At 42.7% G+C, this 13,766-nt stretch overlaps 1 protein-coding gene across 1 annotated transcript in view; it reads left to right on the top strand.

Moving 5' to 3' along the window:
• The window catches only part of trappc10 (trafficking protein particle complex subunit 10), a 127,200-nt gene extending 114,507 nt beyond the window's left edge, over nt 1–12,693 (top strand). Inside the window, exons 10-23 of the mRNA XM_078286212.1 lie at nt 912–988; nt 1,272–1,363; nt 2,718–2,858; nt 3,853–3,962; nt 4,417–4,949; nt 5,232–5,373; nt 5,580–5,738; nt 6,435–6,664; nt 6,957–7,057; nt 7,391–7,514; nt 7,986–8,150; nt 9,869–10,049; nt 10,250–10,444; nt 11,404–12,693. Coding sequence (XP_078142338.1) covers nt 912–988; nt 1,272–1,363; nt 2,718–2,858; nt 3,853–3,962; nt 4,417–4,949; nt 5,232–5,373; nt 5,580–5,738; nt 6,435–6,664; nt 6,957–7,057; nt 7,391–7,514; nt 7,986–8,150; nt 9,869–10,049; nt 10,250–10,444; nt 11,404–11,651 — 2,498 coding nt within the window. The 3' untranslated portion in view covers nt 11,652–12,693. The remainder of the gene's footprint in view (nt 1–911; nt 989–1,271; nt 1,364–2,717; nt 2,859–3,852; nt 3,963–4,416; nt 4,950–5,231; nt 5,374–5,579; nt 5,739–6,434; nt 6,665–6,956; nt 7,058–7,390; nt 7,515–7,985; nt 8,151–9,868; nt 10,050–10,249; nt 10,445–11,403) is intronic.
• The last annotated feature ends 1,073 nt before the right edge of the window (nt 12,694–13,766 follow it).

Raw genomic sequence — 13,766 nt, 5'->3', positions numbered from 1 at the left:
TACATCTAGCAAGCTGCGTAGTTTATCCTTACTGGCCCAAGTAAGGATAAACTTGTCACACACACATACACACAAGCAACGAGCATCCTACCTCTGAAGGGCTAACCTGGATAGCATTCGGGTACCGATCTATGGAGCCACACCAAACAGCACTACAGTCAAGTGGAAGGTTCCCCTCAATAAGCAGTGTGAACAAGCAGCATTTTTGGCATGCACTTTTACAGTGCGATATCTTACACAAGGAGGTATGAAAAAGAACAATACAAGTGCAAACCCCCACCAGGGGCCAGGTGTAGGAAACGATGTGTAAGCAGACAAAGAATGCATATGCCACTTTCCACACAGACATTGGTATTTATAAACAAAGACGGTGTCATGAGAATGTGCAAACCTCCACGCAAGCTGCACACCATGCAATGTGGCAAAGAGAAGGATAATATCAAAGGGGGACATTTTATTTGGAGCCTTAATCATTTCATCACACCATAGTAGCCTATTAGGTCTCATAATAAGCTTCATAACAACATTTATAGATGTGTGCCTTAACATCCTTTTTTTTCTGCAAGCATAATTTCTATTTTGTTAATCTCTACGGGTTAGGGTTGGGTTACTCTCTGTGTCCATAAATTTGGTCTCCCATGTATTGTCATTGGAGCAGTGTTTTCTCATGATCTTTAAAAGAATCTACACTCTTGTCTCAACTTGTTTGTGCTTACAATTGAAGACAGAACTGTCCAAAGATCATAGGGAGAACATGTGAATTGTGTTTCAAGGTAGAATTTCGCTTTAACGGAAATCAGCACATGCTGGTTTGGTCAGCTGTGTTTGATTCAGTAATGAAGAAATAGTGGCTCTTGTTTGCAGTACAATGTGCTTTATTCTTACACTAGTTCGTCTTTCTTCTTCCACAGTTAACAGTTTGCAGAGCCCTTACAAAAAGCTGAAAGAAGCCTTATCATCTGTGGAGGCCTTTGAGAGGCACTATCTTGTAAGTGCAAATTTCATTGAAAACTGCTTGGTATTTTTTTACTATTTTGGGAGAGAGTTAGAGCAAGTTACTACGCATTCTCTTCACTCCTTACCCAATTGCCCCACAGGGATCATTAAAGTTTCATGTCATCTAATGTAATCTAATCTTCTGGAAACGTCCGGTGATGCACTATTCCATATTGTCTTTCCTCCTGTCTTTCCTCTCTCCTTCCCTCCCTTTTTACCTTGCCACCCCAACGCCCCCACCCCCAACCTATTGATTTCTCCCTGCCGTCCATCAGGAGCTGTCTCATGCTGCTATGGAGATGTACAGGGCCATCAGCAGGCTGAGGTCGGCCAGACTGGTGGGGAAAAGCCTGGCTGAGTTCTACATGTAAGGAAGAGAGAAGCTGCTAGTTCAATCAGGGTATCTGCAGGTCCTTAAAATGTCTGAAAAAGTCTCAAAATAAATAATAAAAATTTGAGGCCTTCAAAAGTATCAAAATGCCTTAAATACAGTTATTAGAGGTCTTACCATGCAATGACGGATTTCTTTGTCCACTCTTAGATTGAAGGGGTATTAAGCTATCTGTGACTTTTATCGACTTCTATCGGCGACCAGTAGGAATTGCAACAACATCGACTGGTCTCTGGCACAGCTTACGGTGGCCTGTAATTGACATAAATAATAAAGTAATATAGCCCCGGCGCCAGAGCAAATCAAAAGAGAGGGCATTTGATTTACATGTGGGTGGGGGCAAAAAAGCACCATGGCGGATGCACATAACAAGCACGAGCAATATGTGCAGCGCCACTGCATGCATATTGCTGCAAGACCGTGCACCACAATAACAGCCCGACCCACCAAAATTAAAGATTATTTGTTGAGTATTGTTGAAGAGAACATGAACAGAAATACTGGGGGAGAGAGGGGGTCGACAGAAGTCCCAAACTGTGCCACCGGGATGCCCCAGCCCACCAAAATTGGATTGTTTTGTTAAAATGATGAATCTATTAAAGGGGCAATAAGTAATCTATGACCACTTTTGTGATTGATTGTTGCTTAGTTAGATCTAAGTAATCTACCGGAGTGTAGCTGTATAGTAGAGTGGATCTATTCTTTGTGACAATACATTGTGGAATGATGTTGTTATGATGCTGATTATTCAAGGACTGTAGTAACTTAAACTACAGCAACAGTTGATGCTGTACTCCTGAGAGTGTGAGACTGTACAGCATCTGTACTTGTTTATGTAGCCTATTTGTTTGCCCATGAACAAGTAGTTCAACAAAAAGAAGTGAGGCAGTCCTCTTCCTGTTTTGTTTGAGGCCCCTCCTTTGTGCCATAATTAATTCATAATTCTGCACAATTCGCGGAAAACCGTACCCAGGGACAAATAGAATAAACATATAGAAAGCAACACGTAGAATAAACCAATTTACACTGCAGTGGTCTAATTTTGCTACAGACCATTACACTGTGATATCAAAATTAGTTTTAGAATGATATATTTAGATAAATATTCTACACATGGGACTTCAAATTGGTGTTAAATTCAGTTACAGGTAGCATTAAGTAGATTTTTTTAAAGTTTTTAACCTGCAGATAACCTGTTGATACTCCCACTGCTTTTCTATAGTCTGTCTTCTATAGTTGTCTGTCTGGAGATTACATTCTTTTACTTTTAGAAATGTTCTTGGAAAAGTAAAGGTGATGAATTTGCGTAATGTATGTGTGTGTTTATCAGGAGGAAGGGGGACCCTGAGCGGGCGGAGGGATTCTTACAGGAAGCTCTGAGGTCATATGTATCAGAGGGGTGGAGTCTGCCTGTCACTAACACCAGGATACAGATCGCAGAGTGTCAGAAACTGCTGGGGCGAACCGAGGAGTATCCTTTAAAGCACAAACACTGAAAATGACCATAGATTGATGTTCTGTAGTTATTTTAGGGCAAGATATATAAAAAAGACCACTTTTTTAGAAATTCCTTACGTTCAGGGTACAAAATTGCCTCCTGTCAAGTGTCAAATAGGGTTAGGCAATTGGTTGAATACATCGGGGATGGAAATTCCTTGCCGAAATAAATGGCCTTGATAATAATCTTAAATGTAGCATAGCGCAAACTCTCAGGGTTTCCGGCAGCGCTTGACAAGCATAGATAGCTGCCTTAACAAAAGAACACCCCACCCTGACTGTAAAACCCTAAAAAATATCCCAAACATGTTGGTATTTAGCTCAGTTGGCAAGTAAGTAAGTTTGTCCGCAACCTCAATTTATTTCCTTCATGGCATTGCTAACCATAACTACACTGCCTTTCTGCCTGTATTTACTGGTATACTTCATTAGCTTGCATGTAAGCTGATGAATTTGACTGAAATGCAAATTAATTTAATTGAGTTTGTTTGCCCTTGCGTATTACACAGAAATGGTACATAGAAAACATTAAGTGTGTGTGTGTCATTTATTTAGGTGTTTAGGTTAGTCAGCCATTGCAATTTTGACTAACACATTGTGGGAAACAAAAAACAAATAACTTAATGTTATTCCCGTGTGGCGACACATAGCAAAAAGAAAAAATGATGAAGACATAACAATGTATATTCATTTTTTGGCCGGTAAAAATCATTCTTGGTTAGTCATTTTTTGAGTTTACCAGCCCTTTGCAGTAGATCCACAGAGTTAATTTTGGACACTGCGAATGTTAGAAAAGAAATAATGAAAAATGTGTGAGTGAGTCAAGCCCATTCTAGCGTCACCATCTTTCCAGTGAGGGTTTTATTGGGCTGGCCCATCTAAGTGTTGTGGTCTGACATGTGCCATCTCATTGATAATTTAAGAGCAGTTCCTTTGTGGTATTTGGTTTCCTTTACACCCCATCCTAGCTATCTGCAGACCAGTGCCTTGTTGGCTGGCGATGTAAATCTGACTAATGAGGAGAGGAAGCACTTTTGTCAGGAAATCCTGACCTTTGCCAGCAAATCAACAGACAAGTGTAAGTGATCATGTTCATCACCAGGATTACACCTCTTAAAAACTACACCCTCTGATACTCTTACACTGTTCAATTTGTTCATTACATTCCAGGGGTTATTTTTTTGATGAAGTATTGTCATTTAGTTATTTGGTGTTTACACCTTCCCTCAACCTGCCTCATCTATGTCAGTTAGTGATTTGTTAAATTTCCCAGAATGCCTTTGACAACCCTCAGAGAAGGTGTGTGAACTTGTTGCTTTCTATCAAAGGTGGGCATATAGACATCCAAATATAGCTAGCAGCTAGATAGCAGTATCTCATCAACAACAGACGGTTGTTGTATTATTGTGAACATTTAACACTGAATCTTCACTCCTTAACAATGAACTCCCACAGTCCTTTTCTTGTATTCAGAAACTGGGACTGTGCAGTCTGTACTTTTAAACACAGAATTCTATTTGTTTCTTCCATAGGCCAGAAAGTGACTCTCAGCATGGGTGCATTTGCCCAACTCACACGGCTGCAGTTCCATCCAGCAACAGCTTCTGTGCACTCCGGTGCTGCCCTACAGGTGGAGCTAAGTCTGCGATGCCTGATGCCTGTGTCAGTGTGCATGCAGCAGCTAGCCGCTAGCATTCATTTTAGCCTAGAGCATGGTGGGACTCATGGAAGGTCTAAGGGAGCTCAGAGACTAACGAACCAAGGGACCGTAGACTTCAGCCAGGGCAACTCGTCAGTGGGTCCCCCGTTCTCCTCCGCTGCTGGTCCTTCTTTAGAGCTGGACGAGATTCAGGACAGGAGTCCCTCGGACAACTCCCTCAACTCCACGGGCATGGTGTGTAAAAACACACACCTGGTCATGCGTCGTCATGACAGTAGCTCGTCGCCAGAGACGCCCAACTGTGTCAGCCCTCCCGCTGTTGTCGTGGACGACGGAGCACAGATGCTGAAAGTGCGAGATATAACGTTGGAGCCTGGGAATAACAGCATTGTATTCACAGCACCAGTAAGAGCCACTTCTCCGCTGCTTTCGCAGACAGTCTCCTGTTGAAATGGAGCAAGTTAATTGAGTGTTTACCATTCATTAAAATATGAAGTTTTGAAATGTATCTCTATCCCACTATCTCTCTCTCCCAACCATCCCTTGTCTCTCTTATATAAACCTCCCTCTAAACCTCTGATTCTCTTCCTGTCTGTCTTTTGCTGTCACTCTGGACATCTCTGCATCTCCTTCCATCCTCCTTTTTCCCTTCTAAAAATTCCTCCTCCTCTCTGTTTTTCTATGTAGAGTGGAGACCCGGGTACTTATACAATGCGTCAGCTATGTGCCACGGTGGGCCAGGTACAATTTGTGCTGCCTCACATCTACCCATCAGTCCAGTATGAAGTCTATTCTCAGGAGCCCCAGCTCACCGTGGAGCCTCTCTCAGGTCTGACTGCAGCATGCTGATGGTCTGGGACACTGACATTAACAGCCCAAATTTGTCAGAATTTTTGTGTCACCTTAATAATGGCACCGGTCATATCTACACTTTTGGTGTCCATAGATTACAATATTTCAATGAAGGTGAGAGTAAATTGTGATGTTAATCATGTTCTTGCGACATCCATTCATTGTGGTTGCATGTGTTTTCAGAGCCGCTGCTGGCCGGCCTGCCTCAGATGGTCAAGTTCACTCTGTTGACTGGCCACTATGCTGTGAAGAAGGGAGACGCCCTGCAGCTCAGCAATACCGAGACCATGCCCATCCTGCCCTCCACAAGCTGCACCGCCTCCATCCGCAACCCTGCTGCTGGTCTGTACACACAAATATGCACACACAGATCGGTGGATAGGTACCACAGACAGGTGGATAGAAAGGCTGCTATAGACAGGTGGATAGGTACTATAGACAGGTGGATAGGTACTATAGACAGGTGGATAGGTACTATAAACATGCGGATAGGTACAATAGGCAGATGGACAGATAATATAGACAGGTGGCTAGGTACTATAGATAGATGGATAGTTACTATAGACAGGTAGATGGGTACAGTACCATAGATAGGTGGATAGGTACTATAGATAGGTGGATAGGTACTACAGCTAAGTGGATAGGTACTATAGACTGGTAGATGGGTACAATAGACAGATGGACAGGTACTATAGATAAGTGGCTAGGTACTATAGACAGGTAGATGGGTACAGTACCATAGATAGGTGGATAGGTACTATAGATAGGTGGATAGGTACTATAGACAGGTAGATAGGTACTATAGATAGGTGGATAGGTACTACAGCTAAGTGGATAGGTACTATAGACTGGTAGATAGGTACAATAGACAGATGGACAGGTACTATAGACAGGTGGATAGGTACTATATACTGTATACTACAAACTGTATACTATCTAGATAGATTGATATTGTAGATCAATAGATACCATTTAGTTTTTAATTTAAAAATATCACAACACATTTTTAATTAATGTTTTTTTGTTAATGTTATTTAGAGGTGATAGGGGAGAGCCTCCTGTCCATCCAGTCATCTGAGAAGGTGACCAGCATCAGTCTGCCCCCCACCCCACCCTACCACACCCTGGAGTTCCAGCTGGAGGTTTTGTGCGTCATCCCGTCCGGTTCTGACCGACCCGCCAATGAGAGGCTGACCAATGGGGAGGTTCGCCACCGGCCACGCAGCTACAGCCACCCCAACACCCCCATGACCGCCATCGACCAGAGGGTGAGGCCCGTAGGACAAACACACTTTTAGAAGATGAGATGGCATTCAACTTTAGTGGTCCACATGGGGAACATTGGGTGGTTGCAACTGCTAAATTGTCATTGGGATACAGCAAAGGAAAGTGTTATATAGTAAGAATAGGGCAAATTGTATAGTGGTAATAGTATCCAGTCTGTTATCTGTACATGTAGTCATCAGACATCACGGTCAGACTTGAGCTAGTTAGCTGCTGTTTTTTCTCATGATTCTTTGAGCGGTTAGATAGTGAAGTCATGCTGGTGTCTGTCCACAGATGTCTATAGACTGCCCCTGGTCTATCTACTCCACCCTGCTAGCCCTCACCTTCTACATCCCCTTCAAGACCAAACACTCACTGCTCTCTGCTGGCAACAGGTGAGGCTGGACCCACAAAACAATGTATTTCTATCAGTATACCTGTTTCAAACAAGAATTTACAAATGAGCAATTTAATTCCAAAATCTCATCTCTTTTTGAAAAATCACCTCCACTCAAACTCAAGGCCTTTTCTCACAATATAGTACCATTTTAAACCATGTAATCATCTGTATTTTATGAGCAGTGTTTTTCGAAATTGGAAAACATAGCTCTTTGTAATGAAACTCTTCATATACATAGGAACCTGTTTACTTATTTGCCTTTTACTTATTCGAATGTCCTTTCCATATACCCCCCACCTGACCTGTGACCTTTGACTTGATCCCACAGGAAATACATCCAGGTGTGTGTGCAGAATGTGTCAGATGTGAACTTCCAGCTGGCCGAAGTGAAGCTGACAGAGAAGCAGCATGCCTCGCTGGAGCTGCAGTCCCTCAACACTAAAGCACAACAGGTGACTGGAAAAGTCACAAGAAAGCTAAAACTAGAACTGTCAGTAACTGAAGGATGGATCAGGAGAAGAAACAATATCTCAAATGTATTGTTTATATAAGTTTACAAATATTTAATGATGTTTGTGTCATTTGCATTATCTAGCCTACATAATGTAATTAATGTACTGGTGAAACAGCCTCAAAGTGGAAAAATTATTGTTCGCTATCTGAGTATATCATTCTGTTCCCACATTGAGGGGATGGGAGTAAGCATTGTCACATGAAATTGACATATGGACGTTTTTTGGAAGTTGGAAAGTTGAAATTTGATTTTAAAGTTTTTTTCCCCAAAATAATTCTGAATTGAATGTATGTGCAGTAACCGTGACATGTGCTATTCTCAGGTGTTGATCTAGCTTAAGGCACATCAAAGGGACATCAAAGCCATTTCCTTGAATTAATCTTGACGTCTGGTGTTTGTGTGTGTCTAGTTGGTGTGCACTAGGCAGAGTGTGTTCTGCTTGTGGGAGGTGAGGTGGAAGGCTGACCTGCCCTCCTGTCTCCAGTGCATATTCTCTGCCAACTTCTCCCCGCTCAACCAAGACATCTCTGCCTTCAAACCCTTCCACTACCATTTCCAGCTAGAGAGAGTCACTGTAAGTGGACTTTCCTTTTTTGCTTCTTTAAACGGCAGGCATCAGTAGCCTAAAGGTTTGATCAGTGAGGTTCTGACTGGAATGCCACCAGTTCAAATCTCCGGACCAGTTTAGAAAATCAGAACAGGGTAACTGGGCAGGGAAATTGAACAAGTAAGTAACCTGCTGCTCAGTGGCTGATAGCAATAGCAGCTTCCAGGAGGGAGTGTATGTTTTTATTTATATTTATATGACTGAAGCAGTGCTGTGCTCAGTCAACTCTGCACTCCAAAGACAAACAGTAGTAACTACTTTTTGTGTGTTTTAAAGGTCAAAAGTCATGACTTGGGTTTATATTTCTACACAACAACCAAAAACTAACCCTAACCTTATTAAATGACATCTAGTCTATTTCTGTACCAACAATGTTTTTGTCAGGACAGGAGATAAACTGACATACATTTTCTCAGTTTTAGTACCTATGCAGTTTTTGCTCTTTAGGGTTTTCAGGGCAGAACGTGTTCTCGTTAAGACAAGTCCAAATTGTAATTCAGACATGTTAAGAACAACTGAGTAATGATGGTACTGATGTTATTGTTGTGATTATTATTCATGAGTTATGGGCACTGCTGTTTTGGTGTGGGTGAAAGCCTGTACATCTATCTACTTTCTGTCCCTTAAACAGAGCTGCCTCCCTAGAAATCATGAATAAAGACTGATACTCATGGTAGCAAAACACTATTAGCCTGTTAAATATGCATCATAATAGTTGAGTGCATGGGTTTCATATATGATTATTACATTTCACTAAAAGTGCCATATAAATCAGGTTTACATGAGTCACAGTAATATTATGCATAATTGATTAGTCAAGTTCAAAAGGGGAATCATCTCTGTCTTCTTGAAATGTACATTATCATAACAGATTTGTTGCAGCTGTGGTGAAAATGTGTAGGCCAATTTAGTTACATAAGACTTGAGAGTATATTTGATGTGCAGAAAATGTCTGTCTCTTTGGGACAGAATTGTTTTCCCCTTGCACCAGGCCAGCAGACGGAGGCTGAAGAAACATTTGAAGCCTTGAATCTAGCTAGCTAACTATCTATCATTTCTGTTCTTACACACACACACACACACACACATACACACTGTCTGCTGTTGTGACTGACTGATGCTGCTTGTGTGTATGGCGCCAGCGTGAACTCACAGAACAAGGCAGCGTTAATGTTGCTATGTAGTGCAAATCATGTTGTCAGCATTCTGCATGCTTGATCGCAAAGAGGAACTTGTTTCCCGACAAGATAGTCATTGTGTCATATAATTTCACAACCAACAAAACATACTTTTTGGTCACTGGCCAAGCGAGACACTAAAAATCAGTATTTACTGTACTGCGACGCTGGTCACTCACATATAGCACCATCCTCCGTCATTGAGTAGTTGAAAATGCCAGTAGGTGAGGGAGGGGGGACTGAAAGTGTCTTGAATCTCCAATGGATGGGGAGTGTTTTTTTTCCCCAAAACAGAGTACGAGCCAGAAAGTGAGTTTTGAAAGCCAGAAATCTCAGCACTTGGCCAAGTTGTCTTGTCACTGATCAACAACAACCCTATCAATCCCCCACAGATGTATTTGATGCAATGGGACAGTAAAAACCTTGCTTATTGCACCTTTAACAGTGCTGCTTCTTCTATTGCATGAGTCCTTTCCACTGCTTTATTCTGCTGTTTGATCTCATCAGACCTTATACAGCGTGCGAGCTGATATCCTGCCTGCTGCCGGGGAACAGCACTGTCGCTCCGGCACCCTCTGTGGGCTGGAAATGTGTATTACACGACTGACTGAGCCTGGAGAGGGTGAGTTGGGAGAGGAGAGCAAGGTTGAGACCGACGGCCTCAAAACCACCAAGCTCATGTATGAAGGTAAGTCTGAAGCAGAGTTTTTCATCGGTTTTTATTTTCATCTAATTTTCAAATAGTTTACAGGTTGGGTTTGGTAGTTTTAGTTTCGTTTTTATTTTTTTCTACATGTTTAGGTTTCGTTTAGTTTTTAGTTTATTTAGTTTCACGTTTCATTTTAGTATTTTTGGACTTCAGCCCATTGGTGTGTGTGCTCTCCACAGTGGCTGACAGCAGCAGCAACTGGGCGGTGTGTGGGAAGAGTTCGGGAATGGTATCCATGCCCATGTCGGCCAATGCCACCCACAAGGTGCAGATTGAGGTGATGCCCCTGTTCGCAGGGCATCTGCCCTTTCCCAAGATCAAAGTGTTGAAGTACCTGCCTCACACTGCGGCTCCGGCAATCCAACCAGACCCCGGTAAGACCATACACACACACACACACACACATACATACATACATACAGCAACACTGGATCAGAATCTAGATCAGGGATGTGCACAACTCCAGATTCTTGTATTTGTTTATTCCTTGGACTAAATAGTCAATTGTTTTCTTTTTTGCATATATTGCAGGCATTATTGTGCATAAGAACAGCCCTAATTATCATTGTTCAGGAACTGTAGTTTTCTAGAAGAAGTTGTATAGAAGAGAGAATGTCGAATAAACACAAATCAAATTCCAAATTTGAAAGTTGATTTTGAGGATCACAATCAAATAATAGCTTTTTAGAACCATACCTCATCTAATCTACAAATTGACATTTTACAGTTCTGTTTTGTGACAGTGTAGTATATTACTCATGATGCATACAGGTCCGCGTTCACACTGCTAGCAGCATGGTTGATGGGCCTATCTATTCTGACCAATTGTGGGTGATGTGAGAGGCTCCGTCTGCAGCTGCAAAGTTTTGAACAGGCAAATCACGTAGTTTTCACTGCTTTGGTATTATGTTTCATAACGTTACATCTTTTTGATGAGTTAACATAGCTGGCTAGCAGGCCCTAATTAGGTAGCATTAATTGGGGGAAAAAAACGAATTAAAATGACTTCAGAGCTTACCATCGACCCCAACGATGATGCAGCCTTTCTCCAGTTATCATTTTTGAGACATTCTTGCGGTCTTTCAAATAAAACTTGTAGAGCGCTGGGACTTTGAATGGCTGCCAGGTGGAACTGCTGTTCATGAAACAAAATCACATTGGTAGGGAAGCGCTGAGTTCAGCTGTGGCCAACTTTTCTCTACCGACAAGCTTGTTGATCGTCCACACGTTGGCCGAGTTTCCCTGGTTGCTCAGCTATATAGGAATTTAATGGACTTGTTGATGTTGTTGCTTGCAGTATGAACGCACAATAACTCCTTCTTGCCATCAACAGACAGCTGTGTGGAGAACGACACCCTCTCCCTGCTAGACAAGACCCTGGACGACCAGGGGGACACAGCCAGCATCCGCAGCCGGGGCAGCGTTCACTCTGTGGGCAGCGGGGAGCAGCAGCAGAGGGGTCTGGCCATGCCGCGCCTGGAGCCCTTCAGCCCCGGACAGGTCTTCAACCACAGCCACGCCCGGCAGGTCCTGGTGCTGCCTGCCACCGACGACCACATCATGGAGGTCAACACTACGTGACCCTGGTGGCAAGACTGCCCACCCCTTCTACTGGCACCACTACCACCACCTCCCTCCTTATGGCTCGATCCAAGCCCTGGATGGACTCTGCTGGGCTTGAGCTCCAGGGCAGATTGGGTCCACGGGACAATGTCCAAAACTATTATGGGCTCTCTCTGTGGGCTCTGCTACCCCCACCCCCTTAACCCTGCCCTCCCTCTCTCCCCTAAGCATGAAATTTTCACATCACTGGAGACATCGTGAACTAGACACAGTGAAGAACCAATGCTGATAAATTTAAATCAAGATTTTTGTTCCTCCTCAGTTCTCTTCGCCATACTTTGTACATAGCTCATTGGATGGATCTACAGTTCTATATATGGACTGATCGTTCTGGTCGGTACCCCTCCTGCTCCACGGAACTCAGAATAACACTCCTGACTGTCCCATCATGCTTTGCCAAACCCTCTTCACTCACTTGCTGTCAGAGCGGATGCAGACGCAGCGTCAGCCTCCCCTGAAAACGACTGTGTTCGTTCAGATGCACCAAAGCCCTAGATGTGTGTACACCTAGATTGACTACTGAAGTACTGTACCTCGACTGGGTGTGTCCAGTGTGTATCTGTACATTTGTAGTTGTGTGTATGTGTGTGTGTGTGTGTGTCCGTACGAGTGTGTTTGACCAGGTGAGACTTTGAAAAAGGATCAGTCAGTGCACAATGTCTATCTATTGTCTTATCTATCAGTCGTATGTTCATATACAGTGTGTATATCTAGTCTGTCTGTGTGTGAGGGGTGTGTGCGTTGCAGAATCTGTCTAAGCTATGCACACATACCATAAGTCTTGAATATATGAATGAAATAAGTCATTATTGAATTTATTCATTCATTCATTTGAAAGAACGAATGTCACAAATGTAACTATCCCCTACCTACTTCTTCTACCCCCACCCCCCAAAAAACCAACAAACTTTGGCCACTGTACATACTGCTCTGTAAATAAATGTGATTTAAATCAAATCTTCTTTGATTGCTAACTATATTAAAAATTCATTGGACCTGACTTTGTGGTATAGTGTTTTATATCTATATTTTAGCTTAAAAATCTCCTTGACCTTTATACTATAAGTTTGTTTACGTTGTATGGTAGTGTATTTTTTCCCTTCAGGTTATACAAGCTAAGTTCAAGGCACTCACTATCCTCGCCATAATTATCTTCCAAGAGTCTATTCTGTCTATGTCTTTGTGGTATTCCCTATTAGTTTAGAGGTGTTCTTTGTTTTTGTTCTTTTGTCTTCCATCTTTCCCTTTTTGCCTTGAAGATTCTTCCTCGTAACTCTCACCGTCTGTTCCTTTCAGAATTTTGTTTTTCACAGACATTGTTCTTCAGCTCAGTCTGCTGATTTACACTATAATCATCTGCCACGTTGAAGACGTGAACAGTGAAATGAATTAGAAGGCAGACACCAAGCCCTTGAAGCTCGCAGTGGCCTTTCACTGGCCACAGCCAGTACAGAGAATGAGGAATGACACACTATTTTCTAGGTCAAGCTTATGAATTCATTTTTGTCCCCTGGCCCCACCGAGCATTCCGGTTTTTGTTTCACAGCTTTGACTTCAAAGAGATATGGCTACTGATCACAGCAAATACTGATTGCAACCCTCTACATTTTCTCTCAGCCTACGGCAAGGACATTCTACCTGGCTTCTACACAGTCGGCCGTTCCACATTTAATATTATTCTTTCAGCAAAGTCTCAGGCGTGATATCCTCAATCTCAGCATACTGCGAGTTAAGTTTTCTTATGTTTATAATTAGTAAATTAACTTGTGAGTAAATCTGAGCAAGAGATTTAAAGCTGCACTAAATGGTTTTCCGACCACTAGAGGGTGACAGAAACCGCAATTTGTAAATAAACCACAGCAAAAGCTGCTGGACTACGGAAGCCCCAAAAGACAAACCTAGCGAAGGGCCGTGCATAAAGGCTAATAGCTAAGCTAATCGTCCCTAGGAGAAGTGTCGCCGGTTACCAGTCTCGCTTCGCCAGATTTTTCTCCCGCTTAAGGTTACATGTCCCACAATCACAAGTACAGGTAGGTAGCACGTTTACTCGCGTACTCGTTGATTCTGCCATTA

The sequence above is a fragment of the Centroberyx gerrardi genome, chromosome 10, assembly GCF_048128805.1.
Source record: "Centroberyx gerrardi isolate f3 chromosome 10, fCenGer3.hap1.cur.20231027, whole genome shotgun sequence".
NCBI classification, from domain to species: domain Eukaryota; kingdom Metazoa; phylum Chordata; class Actinopteri; order Beryciformes; family Berycidae; genus Centroberyx; species Centroberyx gerrardi.
The sequence above is the reverse complement of the archived record's forward strand: the minus strand, read 5'-3'. Positions and strand labels throughout refer to the sequence as shown.